The following is a 20,389-nucleotide window of genomic DNA, read 5'->3' on the forward strand; positions in this document are numbered from 1 at the left end:
TCCCACAAGGGCTGGTGGCAAGCCCTGGTTCTGCTGAGCCTCCATCACCAGGACCACTATATGCTCCAGGAGTCTCAGAGCCCCAGCACCACAAGATGCCCTCCTGGTCCAAATCCCCAAAGTGTGGGGCTGGGGAGGAAGCCCCTGCCCACCCCCTGCACCCTTGGTCCCACCTCGCACCCCTGCCTCCCCCAAAACCCCCGCACAAAGCATCTGCCCTGTAGCACTGTCTTTGCCCATCCAGCACCCATCAAAGGGACAAAACAGGGGCTGTGACACCAAGCCCTGTCCCCTGCTGCCTTCCCCCCTCTCTCCGGCTGTGTTTCTTTCCCCCCGCTGCAGTCCCCAGCCTCTTTCTTCCCATATATTTGAGGCAGGACAAAACTCGTAACAGCAGTGACTCCGGTCCTGGTCATTCGTGCGACTTCAGTCCCCGACCAGCGTCGCAGCGGGGACAGCCAGGAGCTAAAGCCACAGCAGCCGCTTTCTTTATCTTTAACCCTTTTTTGCCAAACAACCACTTTTCCACCCAGGCAACCCCATCCCTGTCCCAGGGTGCCCCCCAGCCAGTGTCAGGGCCTGGGGCACCCCACAAAGCTGGTCCCCATCTTGAGTTCCTCTAGATGTCACCCTCAGCCGTCTTTTTCCCTCCCTTGGATTTTCCTTTCTCCAAGATCCTGCTTCTTTTTTTTTTTTTTTTTTTTTTTTTTTTTTTTTTAAATTCCTTTCTGATCTCTTTCCGGCCATGTGTGATTGCAGTTTCCTCTGGGCGTCCATTTCATCAGCCCGAAATTAAGGAGCGGAGGAGAGGGGCGGCGGGCAGCCAGCGGGAGCAACCACCACCCCCCCCCCCATCACCTCCCCCTCCCCACCCACCGCCACCCCCAACCCCGCATCCCCCATCCCACCCCACCCGGGACCTCGCTACTCCCCAGGCTGGCCGAGCACCCCTCGGCACCCCTTTGCCTCACCCCTCTCCCAACCTTGGCCCGGAGGCCGGGGTGGGGGGGACACGGAATCCGTCGCCTCAACGCAGGCACCATCAGTTTTGGGGGTGACTTTGCTTTTTTCTTTTTTTTTTTTTTTTTTTTTTTGGCTGGGTTTTCCCCCCTCCCACGCCACCTTCTTCACCCTCAAAGGTGCCCCCCCCACCCCGCCATCCTGCGGTGACCGGATGGTTTTCGTCCCCTCTGGTTCTGAACCGCAAGGCCATCGCCGCCGGCGTTGCCTATCTTCTCCCACCACCGTTGGATGCCAACGCCGGGGCCGGATTCAGCCTCGGCGAGAAGGTCACGGTACCTCCAGCCCACCCTTTTCCTCCCCGCTGCCGCCAAGCCCGGCTCTGTACCGTGGCCGTGGTGTGGCGGAGGGGACGTCGGCCGTAGAGGAAACCCACGCCCGGGGCGAACAGAGAAAATCCCCGGGGAGGTTTCAGCTCTTTGGTTCGTCCTCTCCTGCATGAGACAACCCCGGCTCTGCGGCTCCGCCGGACGATGGCCGAGCAGTGAAGATGTCCGTGGCCAGGCTCAACAGCGTCAATGGCTTTCTGGAGGACAGCAGGATGGAGGCAGGGGACATGGGCAGGATCCTCCGCTGCCTGGAGATGGGCACCGTCCTCACCTTGTTCTATCAGAAGAAGTCACAGAGGCCGGAGCGAAGGACCTTCCAGGTGAAGTTGGAGACCCGGCAGATCATCTGGAGCCGGACGCCCGAGAAGGTGGAAGGGGACAGTGAGTATCGGTGGCAGCGGCACTGTGGGCTGGGGATGTCCTGGTGGGGAGTCTGGCCATGGTGGGGTGCCTGGCTGTGGTTGGATGTCCTGCCGTGGTGGGGTGACTGGTTGTGGGGTGCCTGGCTATGGTGGGATGTCCTGCCGTGGTGGGGTGACTGGTTGTGGGGTGCCTGGCTATGGTGGGATGTCCTGCCGTGGTGGGGTGACTGGTTGTGGGGTGCCTGGCTGTGGTGGGATGTCCTACTGTGGTGGGGTGACTGGTTGTGGGATGCCTGGCTATGGTGGGATGTCCTACTGTGGTGGGGTGACTGGTTGTGGGGTGCCTGGCCGTGGTGGGATGTCCTGCCATGGTTGGGTGACTGGTTGTGGGGTGCCTGGCTGTGGTTGGATGTCCTACCATGGTGGGGTGACTGGTTGTGGGGTGCCTGGCCGTGGTGGGATGTCCTGCCATGGTTGGGTGACTGGTTGTGGGGTGCCTGGCTGTGGTTGGATGTCCTACCATGGTGGGGTGACTGGTTGTGGGGTGCCTGGCCATGGTGGGATGTCCTGCCGGGGTGGGGTGACTGGTTATGGGGTGCCTGGCTATGGTGGGATGTCCTGTCGTGGTGGGGTGACTGGCTGTAGGGTGACTGGCCATGGTGGGATGTCCTACCATGGTGGGGTGCCTGGCAGTGGGGTGCCTGGCCATGGTGGGGTGCTCTACTATGGTGAGATGCCTGGCTGCAGTGGTATGCCCAGCCACAGTGGGGTGGCTGGCTGTGGTAGGATGCCTGCTGTAATGGGGTGCCTAGACATAGTGGGGTGCCTGGCCACGGTGGAGTGCCCAGCTGTGGTGGAGTGCCTGCCACAGTTGGACGCCTGGCCTTGGTGGGATGCCTGGCCATGATGAGGTGTCTGGTTGTGGTAGGGTGCCCAGCTGTGGTGGGGTGCCTGGAAATAATGGGGTGACTGGCCATGGTGGGGTGCCTGCCTGCAGTGGGGTGCCAGGCCACAGTGGGATGTCTGGCCATGGTGGGTAGCCTGGTCATAGTGGGGTTCTGGCCATATTTGGGTGCCCTACCTCGGTGGGGTCTCTGACCATGGTGGGGTGCCTGGATGCAATGGGGTGCCCTGCCACGGTGGGATGCCCTGCCACGGTGGGATGCCCAGCCGTGGTGGGATGCCCTACCGTGGTGGGGTGCCTGGCCATGGTGGGATGCCCACAGGCACAAATGCAGGAGCTGCTGGGATGAGCAACCCTCACCTCCCCTCCAACCCAGCTCATGTGGTCCATAAGTTGCCGTGGGGCTCAAGCTGCTGCCATGTCATCCCTGGGGTTTTATACCCTCCCTGGCAAGGAGGTAAAGGAGCCCGCCACCACCTTGCCTACTCACAGTGCTTTTAACCCTAAAAACGGAGTGCTCAGGCTTCCAGTGCAGGCAGCAGCATGGGGTGGAACACGGTGGTGGCCCCACGCAGCCCAGGGAGGACTTGGCAGGGTGGGCTCTGCCCCACATGCATTAGTGATGTCAATGCAAAGTTTGGACTGGTGGCATTGGCGTCCGGCACAGGAGATGCTCCCACTGGAGCATCCATAAAAATCACCCTTACTGGTGGATTCACTGGTGGCCAGTAGGCTGTTGGGGCATACTCCCACCGCCAGGCATCAGTGGGGCTCCATGCCTTGGTGCTCGTTACCTGGTTGCTCCTTACCTCAAGGCTTGTACCTCCTCTTTAACTGAGCTAAAAAGAGCCAGTGGATGAAAACACGGGGTTGGGGTGGCATGGAATTATACCATCACCTCATGCCACATCCCCATGTGGGGAGGAACCCAGTTTTGGGGGGGTCATCTCACCCAGACAATGGCAAAGCCTACCCTGGGAGGTTTGGGAGGTGACAGCTGCCTTTTCCCTAGGAGGGCTCAGGGGGTATCCTTAAAATTACCCAATTACCCATCTCAAAAATCACCACCCATCGCTAATTTTGCACGAGGTGGAGCAAAATCCCCAGGAGGATTCAGCTTTTGCTTGGAGGGGCCGACTCAGAGCCAGGCTGCCAGCCATAGAGAGGTTTGAGCCAGGAAGAAGGGTGGCACCTGGAGATAAACATCGGCACGAGCAGGATCCATGCTTGTCCGGACCTGCTGGGTGAGGGAGATGAACTCACCACCAGCCCTTGGGGGGGAGCAGATTTGTGGGAGGAGGAGGAGGAGGGATGAGCGAGGGGAGGAAAGGCCCCCATTTTTGGAGAAGTGGTTTTGGTCCTCACAGGGAAGAGCTCATTCTCCGCTCGCTGAAATAATGCGTTTCTGGATCCTTGGTTTTCTCTGGGAGCACCATGTGCCACCGTGTCGGGCTCCCAATGCCCTGCCTCAGTTTCCCCACCAGTGCCTTGGAATCTGGCTTCTCCCATGTGACTGCCCAAAACCCCCCAATGGGAATGAGTGGGCATCCTCCGAGGCCATCCAGAAGGGGGAAAAAAAAGGAAAATCCCTCTGGAAATAGTACAATCCTGCCACCCAGTCCCACCGCTTGCTTTCCTCAGTCCAGAGTGGGAGCAATCCCTGTCTTGGTGCTGAGCTGGAGCATCTTCACTCCCTGGTCCAGCCCTGCTCCATGCTCACACATCCTCCCGCTCGCCGTGATGTTACGGAAGCGCCGGGATCTCCTATTCATCCCTGGGATCTCACTCCCACCCTGCGCCCGACCTCACGCCTGCCCGGGCCATTTTAAATCCCCCCCTTCAACCAGGCAACCCGCTTGCACAGGGATTAGGAGGGACGACCAACAGCGCTGATGTCTCTGTTACGGACTGGCAGGGCGAGGACGCAGATCCTGGCTCTCCCCTAGACACCCCACACCATGCAGGCTAATTACACGCTTCGTTAAGCAGCCGATGGACACGTGTCCATGCTGATGGGGTCGCCTGTAGCATCACTTCCAAAATTAACCTCATCCTGGAGGGTTTTCCAGCTCATTGCCCTCGGCAGACCCCGGTCCCAAGTGCAAGGATGAAATCTAGCAGAAAACAGCCCAAAAGGGATCTTTGCAAGAAATTAAAAGAAATAGGGGTGCAGGGAGCTTGGCAAACCCAAGAGCATTTCAGAGGAGTGGTTTGCCACGACGACAGCTAATTGGGATCACACCTCCAGCCCTCGCTAACCCCAAATAATTAGAAATAGGACCGTTTGAGGAGGAGAAAATCCAGATGGGGTTTAACACGGCCAGACCAGGAGGAAATCTTTTGTTTCAGGTTTTAAATCAGCTTCACAACACCGCAGGGAGCCCTGAGGGATGCGGTCACCCAATCCCCCCCTGTACAGGAGGGTCTGAGCTGCCACATGTCCTGCAAGAAGGGATGACCGAGGCAAACAGGAGGTGACATGGCTCGTGCCACTGCAGCGCTGCCCAGGGCAGTGGGATTTCCCAGCACAACCATTCCCTCCAGCTGCTTTGCTTTGCTTTTCTCCTAACGCATTAAGAAAACTCCCAGGCTCTCAGCATCCCTAAAAGCCACCAGGCAGAACCTGGTCCTACACCATCTTCCCACCATTTAAAAATCTTCTTTGCACCACGCTGCTTGCTTTGCATTAGAAGAGAAAAGGGATTTTCGCAGCTGGAACCGACTTCCAGAGTGTTTTAATCGCCCAGGACCCCTGAGACAATGTGGGGAGGAGTTTGGAGACATAGTTCTGACATGATCGCTGCAAATCCGCTGCAGATGTGGTTTCCAGGAAGCCGCCGGCTGCATTGCATTGTGCAGCCCCGCGCCGCTCCCTCTTCCCTTGGCTCTTCATGGGGCCGTGACGTTTGCCCTGCGGAGGACTTGGGAGTACCGGTGGATGAAAAGCTGGACATGAGCCGGCAACGTGCAGTCGCAGCCCAGAAAGCCAACCATATCCTGGGCTGCATCCAGAGCAGCGTGGCCAGCAGGTCCAGGGAGGGGATTGTCCCCCTCTACTCTGCTCTGGTGAGACCCCCCTGGAGCACTGCGTCCAGCTCTGGGGTCCCCAGCACGAGACAGACATGGACCTGTTGGAGCGGGTCCAGAGGAGGGACACGGGAATGGTCCGAGGGCTGGAACACGTCTGCTGTGGAGAAAGACAGATTTGGGGTTGTTCAGCCTGGAGAAGAGAAGGCTCCGGGGAGACCTTCTTGCGGCCTTTCAATACTTAAAGGGGACTTTATAAGAAAGATGGCAACAGACTTTTTAATACGGACCATAGCGTTAGGACAAGGGGTAATGGTTTTAAACTCAAAGAGGGGAGATTCAGACTAAATATAAGGAAGAAATTTGTTGCGGTGAGGGTGGTGAAACCAGGTTGCCCAGAGACCAGGTTGCCCAGAGAGGTGGTCGATGCCCCATCCCTGGAAACATTCCAGGTCAGGTTGGACGGGGCTCTGAGCAACCTGATTTAGTTGAAGATGTCCCTGCTTATTGCAGGGGGATTGGACTGGATGACCTTTAAACGTCCCTTCCAACCCAAACTATTCTATGATTCTCTGATTATTGGCAGTGCCCGGAGATCGGGTCCGAGGCCGGATCCTGGAGGCGTTGAACTGGGGGGATGGCTACATTGCGACTTGTTGGTGGAGCCTAGTCAGCCACTGGCTTCTTGCCCCTCTCTGGTGCCCTGTGGATGGGCAGGTTCAGGGATGAGCAGCTGGTTTTTAACCTATAAACCCATTTTTACCCCCAAATATCTGCCTGTTTTTACCAAACAGGGTTTGCTCTGAGCCATGGGGGCTGCATGGAGACAGCAACAGGGTTTCATTTCTTGAGATCTAGTCCCAAAACAAAGCACGTGCAGGGTGCAGACCTCCTGTGTGTCACTTGTGCTAAAATCCCACCCCGATCCATGAAATTTGGCTTGCAGTCATCCAGCGAGAGAAGGCTGGATAAAGCCTCCAGTGTTTTCTGAAGCTTTTCCGCCAAGAAAAACTATTCTGCACCTCTTTTCTTGCTTAATCAGCCCAATTTCTCCCCCATCCCTTATTCCTCCCCGCATTCGGCTTTTCTTTCCCCGCTTTGGATTAGGCTGACGATTTCCATCAAGGCACCAGCACGCCTGCACCCTTCCCCACTGCCGCATCGGAAACGCAGCTGGGCTGGAAATTCTCCGGGAAATGACCGATTTCCTCGGCAGGACAATACCCCGACGTGGAGGTCCGGCTGCCCTCAGCCCTACAAAGCCCTTTCCAGTGCCAGCGACTCAGCCGCAGAGTGCAAAGCTGCCTGGGGGGGTGATACTTGGGGGTGATCCTTGTGGTATCGAGAACAATTTTGGGTGTTATTACTAATATCATCATATTATTATTCTGCTCCTGGTGGGACGAGTCCACTCAGCAAAACCAGGGGTTGGAAATCTATCCCGGCGGCACAGCCGTGAGGAAGACCGCAGTCCGGAAACCCAGCCCTCCCGCCGCCAGCCGGGCTTTATATAGCGAGATAATAAGAGAGCAGCACAGCAGGAAAGAAACGCCCTGTGGTCCAGACTGCTGGGGCTCCAAATTGCCACCTTTGGGCAGATGTCTTCAATTAAAAGATGAGCTCAGCCTACCCCTGAGCAGGGTCTGTCTTGGGGAGGAGAAGGCAGGGGAGAGGTGGCTGGAGATGCGCTGGTTGGGATGGGGCAAGCTAAGCCTGGAGGACACGTGGCACCCACAAAGCCGGGAAGCCAGTGGGCAGCACCGTCGGGATGCCACATTCTGGGGACGCGAGTCCCTGGAGGACACACAGGAGTGGGGTGCCATCACACACCTGGAGGCAGTGCTGCAGGGACACCCTGTCCTGGGGACATGGTTCCCTCGAGGACACATGGCCACAGCACCCACAATACCATCACACACCCGTGGGCAGTGTCGTGGGGATGCCCCATCCTGGAGACATGGCTCCCCAGAGCCACATGGTCTCCTGGCAGTCCCACCTCCTGCATCTTCCCCGAGCCCCACACATGGGTCTGTCGTGGCAGGGTGTCAGAGGACAGTCCCATGTTCCTCTCTTCCCGCAGTCGATATTCGAGAGATCAAGGAGATCCGCCTGGGGAAGAACTCACGGGACTTTGAGCGCTACCCCGAGGATGCTCGCAAGCTCGACTTCACCATGTGCTTCATCATCCTCTACGGGATGGACTTCAGGCTGCGGACGCTCAGCGTGGCTGGTGCGTGGGCTCCCTCTCCGCTCTCTCCCAGCCACCCTTGGGCTCTCACCCCCTCCCCAGCATCCCATCTCCCCTATCCCAACCTCACCACCCTCCTCTCCCTCCTCCAGCTTTCTGCGAGGAGGACATCAACCTGTGGATAACGGGCCTCAACTGGCTGGTGGCGGACACCCAAAAAGCCCAGACCCCGCTGCAGATTGAGAGGTGAGGAAGGACCAGCAGGTCACATTTCTGGTCCCCATCTGGGGGGACCAAACCCTCACCATCTGTCCATCCTTTCCTTCCCAGGTGGCTGCGGAAACAGTTTGATGGGATGGACCGGTCGCGGGAAGGCAGGTGAGCACCAGCACAGCCCCATGCCAGGAAGCAGCCGGTGGGTTCAGCTGGACAGGGCTGTCTCCCCCCATTTGCACCCCAAATCTGGAGGCTGAACCAGGCTGGGGGTGAGGTTTTTGGGGCAAGGTAGTACCAGGTTATATCTGGGGTGCTCTAAGGCATCAAAAATCAGACTCGAGTGCAGGTGCTGTAAGGACCGTGGGGAACCCGATGCCCCCATGCCTGCTGCTGCATTTCCACCAGTGCCAGGAGGGGCTGGGCCATTAATGCAGCCCCTAAATATCTCCCCAAGGCAGGCAAAACCCCAAATCAAGTGAATTTGGACTTAAATGATTATGGGGATGGGCATCATCTCCAGATGGGATGATGGCTTAGAGCCCCTGGCTGGTTCTTGTATGTGCTCCCACTCCCTGACCCTCTGCTCATCGTCATGCCAGACCCCAGGTAATTAGGGGTCCTGTGCCACTGCGGGGGTCCACAGTCCGGTAGGGTTAGAGCCCCATGCCAGAGACCACGCTGGCACCAGGATTTGGGCTGGGACCCTTGGTGGTGTCGGGAGCTGAGACCCATCCAGGGGTTATCCATCCTCTGTGGGGTCTGGCCAGCGCCCTGACACCGGCTCGCCCTCCCGCAGCATCACGGTGAAGGACCTGAAGGCCATGCTGCCCCAGGTGAACTACCGCGTCCCCAACATGAGGTTCCTGCGGGACAAGCTCGTGGTAAGGACCCACCGGCCAGCCCAGCTATGCAAGGAGATGGTCTTCGAGCCCCCACAGCCAGACTGGAGCTGGCCCCAGTGTCACTGGCCCCGGTCAGGTGGCCCCACTCTCATGTAGCACCATCTCCCACAGGAGGTGGAAGCCAGGAATGAGATGACTTTCTCCCACTTCATCCAGTTCTACAAAAACCTGATGTTTGATGCACAGAAGTCGGTAAGAGCCACGGCTTGTCCTCCCAAGCATCTCCCGCCCGGTGTGGCATGTCCCCCACCAGCTAAGCCTGGTCCCCTCCTTTGCCTTGCAGGTCATTGAGCAGCTGGAGCTCTCCTTCCCATTGCGGTGAGTACCCCGGAGCCCCGCGGCTCCCATCCCGGCCAAGCCGCCAAGGGTCGGATCCATCGGGTGGGCAATGCAGCCGGGCTGCGGGGCAGAGCAGGGGATGGGAGCGGGGATGGGAGCAGGGATGGGAGTAGGGATGGGAGAGGGGATGGGAAAGGGGGTGGGAGAGGGATGGGAAAAGGGATGGGAGCAGGGATGGAACCAGGGATTGGAGAGGGGATGGGAGCAGGAATGGGAGTAGGGATGGGAGAGGGGGTGGGAGCAGGGATGAGCAGCGATGGGAGTGGAGATGGGAGTGGGGATGGGAGCGGGGATGAGCAGGGATGGGAGAGTGGATATGAGAGGGGATGGGAGAGGGGATGGGAGTGGGGATGGGAGCAGGGATGGGAGCGGGGGCTGAGAGCAGGGACAGGAACAGGGATGGGAGCAGGGATGAGCAGAGATGGGAGTGGGGATGAGAGCGGAGATGAGCAGGGATGGGAGCAGGGATGGAAGAGGGGATGGGAGAGGGGATGGGAGCAGGAATGGGAGCAGGGATGGGAGAGGAGATGGGAGAGGAGATGGGAGCAGGGATGAGCAGAGGTGGGAGTGGAGATGGGAGCAGGGATGGGTGCCAGTGATGTAGGGGCACGTCACCCTGCCCTCCTTCCCATATCCACGGGCAATGTTGCACACTCCGGCTGTGTGCCCGCCTCTCCCAGGTCACAGGGTGACACTGGGAGTGTTTGCTCTAGCAGCACCCAACAGCTTGAGGTTCTCCTTGCACCCCCGTGGCCTGCACTTTCCGCAAGCCCCTTGCCACCTGGCAAGGAGTGGGGCAGGAATGGGGGCATAGGGAGGTTGAGCTGCAGGTGGACGCTGGCGGCCTCGACTCTCCCATGGGGTCTACCCCTACTCCTGCTCCTGGTCCTCACTGATGGCCGCTCCGTGTCCCAGGAATGTGGACCGCCCCGAGCTGTGCCAAGTCTCCCTCTATGACTTCCAGAAGTTCCTGCTGCACGACCAGAAGGTGGGTGCTCTTAGAGGCCCCTGCGGCATCCTTCTCAGCCCCAACCTAGGGGACCTCCATGGGATGCCCCAGCCCGGTTATCCCCGTAACAACAGCCACGTTTACACCCCAGGAATCCTGGGCCAGCGACGTGGGCATGGTGCGGGACTACATGTGCACCTACCTCAAGGAGGGCTCCAGTGAGGCGGTGGACCCCTCCTTCCAGCTGGATGAGGTGGGTGGCCCCACACAGCACCCACCCAGGGGTGTCTCCCCAGCCCCATCAGGCTCTGACCTCTCTGCTTTCCTCCCAGTTCCTCACGTACCTCTTCTCCAAGGAGAATATGGTGATGGATGCCAAGTATGAGCGCGTGGTGCCTGAGGAGATGAACCACCCCCTGTCCCAGTACTGGATCTCCTCTTCCCACAACACGTAAGGACAGGGTGGGCTCTACCTGGGGACCTCCGTGAGCATCCCATCACCCCAGCTGGGGCAGCACTGGCTGCTGATGGTCCCTCTCTCTCTGCAGGTACCTGACAGGGGACCAGTTCTCCAGCGAGTCCTCCCTGGAGGCGTACGCCCGCTGCCTGCGCATGGGCTGCCGCTGTATCGAGCGTGAGTCCCCACAGCACTTCGCAGAGATGCTGAGCCCCCCCCAGCACCTTGGGTCACATCAGACAGACCGTCCCCTGCACCCATCCCACAGCACTGGGGTGGGGGGTCTTCCATACCCTTTGGGGGCTCAAAAACATGGTCCCCAGTGCACAGTTGGTGACCAGCATGTGTTAACCAAGGTGTCTCCCCCCTCAGTGGACTGCTGGGATGGCCCAGATGATCTCCCCATCATCTACCATGGCCACACGCTCACCTCCAAGATCAAGTTCCTGGATGTGCTGCACACCATCAAAGAGCATGCGTTCGTCACCTCTGAGTAAGCCCCAGCCCCCCAGTGACACCCCAGTTCTGGGCCGGGCAAGCAACATCTCCTTCACCTTCGTCCGAAGCCACCATTCCCACCTGCTTCCTCCAGGTTCCCCATCATCCTTTCTATCGAAGACCACTGCAGCATTGTCCAGCAGAGGAACATGGCCTCCCACTTCAAGAAGGTCTTTGGGGACATGCTGCTCACCAAGCCAGTGGACATCAATGCCGATGAGTTGCCCTCACCCACCCAGCTCAAGAAGAAGATCCTAATTAAGGTGTGGACAAGGACTGTTTTGGGCTGGGAGGGATGGTGATTCTCTCAAATCTTGGGACTCAAGAGTGATATCCCTCTGTGCACAAGTAGGACATCTCTCCAATATTCTTCTGCAAGAGACGGTCAAGGGGAACAGGGGGTGGTGGAAAGGGACCTGCAGAAGCCCGAGCATGGCCTGAGGGCTGGGAGCTCAGTGTGATGGGGACATCATGCCCACCACTGAGCTCCCCTCCCTGGGCTGTCCCCAGCACAAGAAGCTGGTCGAAGGGAACCTGTACGAGGAGGTCTCCACCGCCAGTTACTCGGAGAACGACATCAGCAACTCCATCAAGAACGGCATCCTCTACCTTGAAGACCCCATTGACCACGTAAGGGTCTCCCTGCCGATGGCAGCCAGGTGCCAAGCAGGGTCTGTCAGATGGGGATGAGCATTGGGTTTGGGCTGAGCATGGGGCATGGGCTCACTAGACCATTGCAATGCTGTGGGGGACGGGAGGGGGCAGAAACAGGCATCCCAAAGCCCTGTCCATCCATGCCATCATCCTCCCCACACCAGTGATGCTCTTCCTCCCTCCCAGACCTGGAGCCCCCATTATTTTGTCCTGACGAGCAACAAGATCTACTACTCAGAGGAGACATCCCGCTACCAGTTCAATGAGGATGAAGAGGAGGTGGAGCAGAAGGAGGTGTGTGAGGGTCAGGATGCATCCAGGGAGCAGGGGGATTTAGGGAGGACTTTGTGGGGAAGGCGAGAGAGTGGCAATGCCCGTTTTGGGGTGAACTTGCAGGAGTTCAACAACAACGAGCTGCACTTCACGGAGAAGTGGTTCCACGGGAAGCTGGGAGGTGGCCGCGACGGGCGACAGATCGCCGAGAAGCTGCTGCACGAGTACTGCACCGAGACGGGCGGCAAAGACGGCACCTTCCTGGTGCGCGAGAGCGAGACCTTCGTGGGCGACTACACCCTCTCCTTCTGGTAGGAGCCCCAGCGGGGAGACAGGATCCCACCCTCCCCGAGCCGGTCTGGGCATCCCACCGGGGATTGACCCTCCAGCTGATCCCTGGGCTGGTGGTGGGAATGGCTTTTTTGGGGGGGAAACGCCACATTTTTGTGCAGCACGCAGACCCCCCGAGCGTGGGATGGTGGGGTCGTGGACCTGAATTGACTCACCCCTGCCTTTCCCCCACCACCATGGCAGGAGGTCCAGCCGGGTGCAGCACTGCCGGATCCACTCGAGGCAGGAGGCCGGCGCCACCAAGTTCTACCTGACGGACAACCTGGTCTTCGACAGCCTCTACAGCCTCATCTGCCACTACCGCGAGGTGCCGCTCCGCTGCAACGAGTTCGAGATGCGCCTCACCGACCCTGTCCCCCAACCCAATGCCCACGAGAGCAAAGAGTGAGGATGGTCCCCATCCCCTCGGTCCCTTGGGTCCACCAGCCTCCTCCATCCCCGGCGTCAGGTCTTGGGTGCCCCCCGGGGTGTGGAGATGCTGGTACCAGCCCACCACCTCCATGCTCTGCCCGGCCAGGTGGTACCACGCCAGTTTGACGCGCCTGCAGGCCGAGCACATGCTGATGCGGGTCCCGCGGGACGGAGCCTTCCTAGTGCGCAAGCGCAGTGAACCCAGCTCCTACGCCATCTCCTTCCGGTAAGCGCGGACATCCCGGTTCCCGGAAGCCGGTTGGGCTCGGCCACGGTGCCCACGTTGCCAGCCAAGCTGAGAACTGCCTGGCTGGTGTCTGTTGTGACTCCATCCTGGGTGGCAGGGGTTTGTGCTGAGTCAGCGGGGTGACGTGGTGGGACGCACGATACTGTCCGGTGATGGGAGAGCCACGTCCTCAGGGCGGTCACCCCGGTGGCATCCCTGCTGGGGCAGGGCATCACCTCCTGCCCGTCCCCTTCATGGAGCCAAGGTCCGGCCAGCCCTCACATATCCCCCCTGGCTCTCTTGGCCCCAGGGCAGAGGGGAAGATCAAGCACTGCCGCATCCAGCAGGAAGGTCGGCTTTTCATGCTGGGCAGCTCGGCCGAGTTTGAGAGCCTCGTGGACCTCATCAGCTACTACGAGAAGCACCCGCTCTACCGCAAGATGAAGCTGCGTTACCCCATCAACGAGGAGACCCTGGAGAAGATGGGCACCACCGTGAGTGCTCCCAGGGTTGGGGATGGTGGGGATGGGGACCCAGTGCCATGGGCAACCAAATTCCATCCCCAGCTCCACCATGGTGGGAAGGTCTCCTCCAGCCTCGTGGTGGAAGCCCAACCAGAACTGGCCAAGCTCGTTCCGCAGCCATTGCCCATGGTTATAGCTGCACTGTAATTCCCTTCCAACAAGTTGCAAAGGGATACTAGGTCTCTCTCAACCTCCTCTCGATCCCATGTGGTAGTCCAGCTCCCACCACATCCCCTTGTAGCCCCTGCCCACATCTGGGTGACCCACTCAGGCATTTCTCCTTGCAGGAGCTGGACTATGGAGCTCTGTACGAGGTGCGGACCCCCCACTTCTATGTAGAGGCCAACAAGATGCCAATGGCCAGGGTAAGGGGCTGAGCTGGTGTCCCTGGGAGGTGGAGGGTGGTGGGACATGACAATTCAAGTGCTGGGGCTCCTGGGTGGTTCCACCCCCAGACCCACCACATCCCCCACCACTGACCTGAGAAGTGGTGATGTTTTGCTGCGGTTTTCTGACCCTCAAGTGATGCTGGAGCTGGACCCTTCCCACATCACCATCATTTGGGGACAGTCTGAGCTCCAGTGACAGCATTGTCACAGCATGGGGGGACGGACGGGTCTGGAGAGAGTCCAGTCTGGAGCAAGGACTTGACACAAGTTTGCCCCAAAAGCAGGGAAACCCCCATGGATCCCTTTGCACTGGGGAACCCCCAAAAAGCAGGTTTAGGGTCAGTTCCCAGGTTGTGCAGCCTCCATCCTCAGAGGTTTTTGGGACAGGCTGGTCTCAGAGCTGACCCAATCTCCATCCTTTGAGGTTTTTGGGACTGGGCTGGTCTTGGAACTGACCCTGGAGGAGGTTGGACTGGAGCTCCAAGGTTCCTTCCCTGTGATCCTACAATCCCATGGTCCAGCACTGCTCTGCCTTAAAGGTCCCTTTGCAGCAGAGGAACTCTCAGGCTAAGACCAAACATGGGAAAGCTTAACCCAAAGGGTTTTTTTCCAGAAAGTGTGGTAATATCAGGGGATTAACCCCTTCAGTGCACCAGGAGAAACCATTGGGGGACCCAGAAGAGGAACCCGCTTTGTGCTGAACGGGGTGGTCCTACAGGACCACAGGCACCTCCAGCCCTCTTGTCCCCTCTGACACGTCTCACTGCTGGTGTGAGCAATTTGGGGGCATCATTTGGGGTGTTGGACCTTCAGGAGCCCCCATGCTCCACCATGGGGGCTTGAGGAGCTGGGCTGAGTGGGGCACGCTGTCCACCAGCGTCCCCGGGCACCGGCTGGTGACACGTGTCCCTCTCCCCTGTGGTCCAGTGCACGGTGAAGGCTCTCTACGACTACAAAGCACAGCGGGAGGATGAGCTGTCGTTCTGCAAACAGGCCATCATCCACAACGTCGACAAGCAGGACGGCGGCTGGTGAGGGCGGTTGGGTGGCCCTGGGTGGACATTGCCGTGGGTGGGAGGTGGAGGGGACACCCTGGGTTTTCCCGTGGGTCGTCCCGCGGTGGGTTTTAATTGCCTCCTTTTCTGTCCCCCCACCCTTTCTCCGACTGCTTCCCTACATTGCATGCAGCATGAACACCCCTTTCCCCCCCCAAATCAGTCCGCTTGCCTTGATCCTCTCACCCCTTGCAGGTGGCGGGGGGACTACGGGGGCAAGAAGCAATTGTGGTTCCCGGCCAACTACGTGGAGGAGATCGTCAGCACACAAGCACAGGAGCAGGATGAGGCTGTGAGTGCCATGTCCCCACGCACCCGGGACCGAGGCCACCTGAGATGCCTCCAGCCCCGTTCCAGCCCAGACCCGTATCCAGAGGCTGGAGGATGCTCCTGGTCCCACTCCAGCTTGGACCCTTTTCTGGAAGCTGGAGGATGCTCCCAGCACCATGCCAGCCCAGACCCTTATCCAGAGGCTGGGGGATTCTCAACAGAGAACACATGCCAAGAGGGTGGTTTTTTTCTCTGCTTTTGCTCAGACTTGGCCGATTCAGAGGGCTGGAGGGAGGCTGCCAAATGGAGTGGGCACCAGGCTCGGCCCCGCATGCCTCCCCCACCACCCCCTCTCCCTTCCTCTCTTGCAGTCATCGGAAAACAGCCCCCTGGGGAACTTCTTGAAGGGCTTCATCGATGTGCCATCCTGCCATGTCGGTGAGTGTCCCCACCACGTCCCCGTGGTGGCTGCGGGAGCCCGCCGGGATGGCGTGCACCCAGTGCTGAAGCTCAGTGCCGTGAGCTGAGGCTCCCCAAACTCATCACGCAACTGCCAGCAGGGCTTGTGCTTGGCACAATGTGCCGGGAGCAACATGGGGCTGGGTTCGGAGGGATTTGGCTGATTTGGGGGGAATATGGAGGAATTCAGAGGTCCAAATGATTCAGGGGATGTTTACCCCTGGCTCAAAGGACAATGCATTTCAGTGTGGAAAGCTGAAACCATACATTAGAAAAATGGGATCCTCGCAGGAGGAGGACCCCGATGGCTGGTGGGGTGCCAGGAGGGGCTGGTGGGGGCCCGGGAGCGGGACCGCTGAGGTTTCGTTTGCTCCACAGAGCCATCCTTTGGGAATGTCTTCGAGTAAAGCCCCCCTCTGATGTCCTTATAGTTATCTCCAAAGACGGGAGGAGCTCCAAACCATTTGTCTTCACCATCCATTCCCAGCAGATGTCCCACGCAGCCCAGTCGCTGGATGTGGCCGCGGACACGCAGGAGGAACTCAGCGAGTGGGTGGCCAAGATCCGAGAGGCCACGCAGAACGCCGACGCCAGGGTGAGGGGCACCGGGGTACAGAGGATGGGGGTGGACGGTCCCGTCCCCCAGCGGATGGTCCCCAAAGTCTCCGAAGGAGGAGGCTGGAGGGAGACTTTCAGCTCCTGTTTTCCCTTGTGCAGATGCAAGAGGGGAAGATCATGGAGCGGAGGAAGAAGATTGCGCTGGAGCTCTCCGAGCTGGTTGTGTATTGCCGCCCGGTGCCGTTTGATGAGGACAGTAAGAGCTGGAGAAGGGGGTTGATGGGATGAGCATGGGAAGAGATGGGTTGGGGGGGGAACCAAGCAGTCACAGTGGGCCACTCCCAGGCCACCAGAGAGCCCCATGTCCTCCACTGATGGTCACCTTGGTGCTTTCAGAGATTGGCACGGACAAGGCATGCTACCGGGACATGTCCTCCTTCCCGGAGACCAAGGCGGAGAAGTATGCCAACCGCAGCAAGGGCAAGAAGTTCCTGCAGTACAACCGGCGCCAGCTCAGCCGCATCTACCCCAAAGGGCAACGCCTGGACTCCTCCAACTACGACCCGTTGCCCATGTGGATCTGTGGTAGCCAGCTCGTGGCCCTCAACTTCCAGACGCCTGGTAAATCCTGCTCCTGGGGTGGTTGCTGGGCTCATCCCCACAGGTCACCCCAAAATCCCCATCCCCAGTGGCTCTGCCCTGGCCCCTGTTGCTGGAGGTGGTTTGGATGATCTCTCCAACCTTTGTCCTCATCCTGATGGGGACATCTCCAGGCAATTCTTGGGTGCTCCATGCAAAACCCAGCTGCATCCCTTCTGCAACCAGGGTTGGGGGCTCTTAGCAGGGGATTTGCCAGGGCACGACCTTCTGCCCGAGGACCTCAGGGAGGTCCCTGAGCCCCATGGCTCAGAGCTCCTCCGTCCCCATGGCCACAGACAAGCCGATGCAGCTGAACCAGGCACTCTTCATGCTCGGTGGCCGCAGCGGCTACGTTCTGCAGCCTGACATCATGAGGGATGAGACTTTCGACCCCTTCGACAAGAACAGCCTGAAGGTCGTGGAGCCCATTACGGTCCAGTTGCAGGCAAGTGGGCAAGGACAGCAAGTCCACCTTGAGGTGGTCACCATCAAGATGGCGACTTGCTTCTGCCTCGTTTTTGGGTCAACTGGGGGTGGTTTTTACATGTTTCAGCCACCAATTTGCTCCATGGAGTTTGTTACCCCATGATCTCTTGGATTTGTTGGTCTTTCTCTGCATGTGGCATCATTTTTCTGGGGGGACAACCCCACAATTGCACAGAGCTGAGCCTAACTTGAGTGAGAGCAAGGTGGAGGGTAAAGTAGATAAAACAAGCCCAGAAGCACCTTACTCAACCCTTGGGTAATTTCGGTGTTAGAGCAGGGACAGGTTGGTTCGTAGGCACCTGACTCTTGAGCACGGCATGAATCCAGCAAAAGTTTTTAAAATAATTTCATGGATACAGCTAAAATCAAGCTAAAACCAGTCAAAAATCATAAAGAAGTTGTGGTGTGGCTAATTATAGCCATGAAGCTTTTGGCAAGCCCAAACCAACTGAGCCATGGGGCTGGCTTGAGGAACACTTCCTTGCTGAGCATGGCCAGACCTTACCCTCCTCTTCCTCCTCTTCCTCCCACAGATCCTCGGCGCCCGGCACCTGCCCAAGAACGGGAGGAGCATCGTGTGTCCCTTCGTGGAGGTGGAGGTGTGCGGCTCCGAGTATGACAACAGCAAGAACAAGACGGATGTCGTAGGTGAGGGTCCACATGGGTGACATTCCCACCCAGCCCCAGGGATAGGCAGGGATGCTGGGACAACCGTAACCGTGCCCTTTGGGGTTCTCTTGGACTTGTGGGTGATGGGGCTGGGTTTCGTGAAGAGGACAGGCATCTCCCACCAACGTGCTGGTGCCATGCCCGTGATGTTCATGCGTCTAACCCCGCTCTGACCCTCCCTGCTCTCTCCTTGCCCCATAGCTGACAACGGCTTCAACCCTGTCTGGCTCTTCAAGCAGTTCGTCTTCGACATCAACAACCCTGAGTTTGCCTTCCTCCGCTTTGTGGTGTATGAGGAGGACATGTTCAGCGACCCCAACTTCTTGGCACAAGCCACCTTCCCCGTTAAGGGCCTCAAAACAGGTACGGTCCTTCTACCCGCACCACCATCATCATCATCATCATCAAATCATAGAATCATAGAATGGTTTAGGTTGGAAGAGACGTTTAAAAGTCATCTAGTTCCCTGCAACCCCCCTGCAATCATCATCATCATCATCATCATCATCTCCTCGAGGATCTGGCCATGGGTCTGAGCTTTTGTCATGGTGTTGTGTCCAGGCTACCGGTCGGTGCCATTGAAGAACAGCTACACCGAGGACCTGGAGCTCGCCTCCCTCCTCATCCACATCGAGATCATCAACGCCAAGGCAGGTGGCCCAGGCGGCTTGGGGAACCCCGTGCCTCAGTTTCCCCAGCCAGAGCAAGGGCGAACAGCACCCTGGGGTGTCCTGTCCACCCCACCAGCATCATACCCTTTTGTCGGAGCAGGAGGAAGACGAGGAGAACCTCTACTCATCCATCCAGCAACTACGGGACCGCGCCAGCGAGCTCTCCAGCCAGGTCTCCAGCTACGAGCGCACCAACGGCTGTGACTCCCGCTACCAGCAACGCCTCGACGAGCTACGGGCAGCCCAGGAGCGGCTCATGGAGCTCACCGAAGTCCGCAACCGCAAGTGAGTGTGTCCCCTCCCCGTGACTTTGGGAGGTCCCTCTTGGGAGGGTCCTTAAGGCCACCACCCTGCTCCCCACCAGGTTGATGGAGAAGAAGAAGAGGGACCGGCAGATGGTCACCAAACGCAGCTGAGCTGGATGGACACGAGCCTGCCAACCCGCTGCGGACCTCCCCTGCCACCTCCTCTCCCGCTGCAAAGGGAGGTGGGGTGGCTGGATCTGGACCCCCACACACGCCCGGGGCTGGGTGACAGCAACGTGACAAATTTGGGGACGAAAGGGGACTTCGGGTAGTTCTGCCTGCGATGTTTCTCTGTCGGGGCGAGGCGGGAGGCGGGATGCTCTGGTGTAAATCCCGGGTGCCTCTGGCTTCGTCCCATGTCCCCTGGAGCTCGTGGCCATGTCCCTGTCCCCGCAGGGTGGCCACCCCAGCTCTTCTTCACCCTGCATCCTCCGTGTCCCACCACCCCATGGCAGGGAGGGGGGCGATGAGCCCTGTGACCGATGGGGAAACTGAGGCATGGGTGCCCAGCCGGCACAGGATGGGGCAGGACCGGCCACCTCCATCCTGGGGACAGGACCGGCTGGCAGCAAGGCACCAGGATGGGGACACAGGGGACACTTTGGGGGGGGGGGTAGGGGGGACATTTTGCCCCCCCGCTATAAATATCTGTATTTTCTTCTTTTATCCAGCGTGTACATACGGCACGGGAGCGGGGGGTGGGGGGTGTCTGTACCAGCCACAGTATTAGGGCACAGGGGGGACCCCAAAATGTCCGGAGATGCCCTCGGCATGGGCGTGAGGGAGCGGGGGACCAGGTCTGGGGGTGCCCCATGGGGCCAGGGTGGCCGGTGACAGGGTGCCCTGAGCAGGCACCGGGCAGATGCAGGCACCAAGGTGGCCCCAAAGGGGACAGGGATGTCCCCAAAGTGACGCCAGCGTTAGCACCAAACCCTGGGAATGGGGACGGATCCTGCTGGTAAAGCCCATGGAGGTGGTGCCCAACGGGACGGTGGCTGGGGACATCTCGGGGTGTCCCCCAGGGTCGGGGCGTCCCGGTGGGGGGATCTGTGTATTCTTTGTATGAAAATAAATCTATTTAGCCAATATTTATACCCCGTTGCCGTGGTCTGGTGTCCCCCGCCCCATCCCAGCGCCGATGTCCCTGGGGTGGGTGATGTCCCCAGGGTGGTGGCTTAGTGGTCCCGGATCCGGTGTGTCACCCTTGTCCCTGTGAGGTGTCCCGGCAGCGGTGGGGACACTCTGGCAGCGCGTGGGT

General features: G+C 59.1%; 1 protein-coding gene across 1 annotated transcript; it reads left to right on the forward strand.

Moving 5' to 3' along the window:
* Positions 1-807: 807 nt before the first annotated feature.
* Positions 808-20,223, forward strand: LOC128142129 (1-phosphatidylinositol 4,5-bisphosphate phosphodiesterase gamma-1-like). Its single transcript, XM_052787851.1, has 32 exons — positions 808-1,730; positions 7,723-7,872; positions 7,983-8,076; positions 8,161-8,208; positions 8,843-8,927; positions 9,060-9,140; positions 9,232-9,266; positions 10,203-10,275; positions 10,388-10,489; positions 10,569-10,687; positions 10,785-10,870; positions 11,066-11,186; positions 11,286-11,454; positions 11,702-11,821; positions 12,032-12,139; positions 12,242-12,429; positions 12,653-12,853; positions 12,987-13,106; positions 13,417-13,600; positions 13,918-13,995; positions 14,947-15,050; positions 15,270-15,366; positions 15,716-15,782; positions 16,235-16,398; positions 16,521-16,617; positions 16,758-16,982; positions 17,297-17,445; positions 18,020-18,134; positions 18,357-18,518; positions 18,717-18,805; positions 18,927-19,111; positions 19,191-20,223. The coding sequence occupies exons 1-32, from the start codon at positions 1,511-1,513 to the stop codon at positions 19,240-19,242; spliced, it is 3,888 nt and encodes a 1,295-aa protein (XP_052643811.1). The 5' UTR covers positions 808-1,510; the 3' UTR covers positions 19,243-20,223.
* The last annotated feature ends 166 nt before the right edge of the window (positions 20,224-20,389 follow it).

The sequence above is a fragment of the Harpia harpyja genome, chromosome 5 (assembly GCF_026419915.1).
Source record: "Harpia harpyja isolate bHarHar1 chromosome 5, bHarHar1 primary haplotype, whole genome shotgun sequence".
NCBI classification, from domain to species: Eukaryota; Metazoa; Chordata; class Aves; order Accipitriformes; family Accipitridae; genus Harpia; species Harpia harpyja.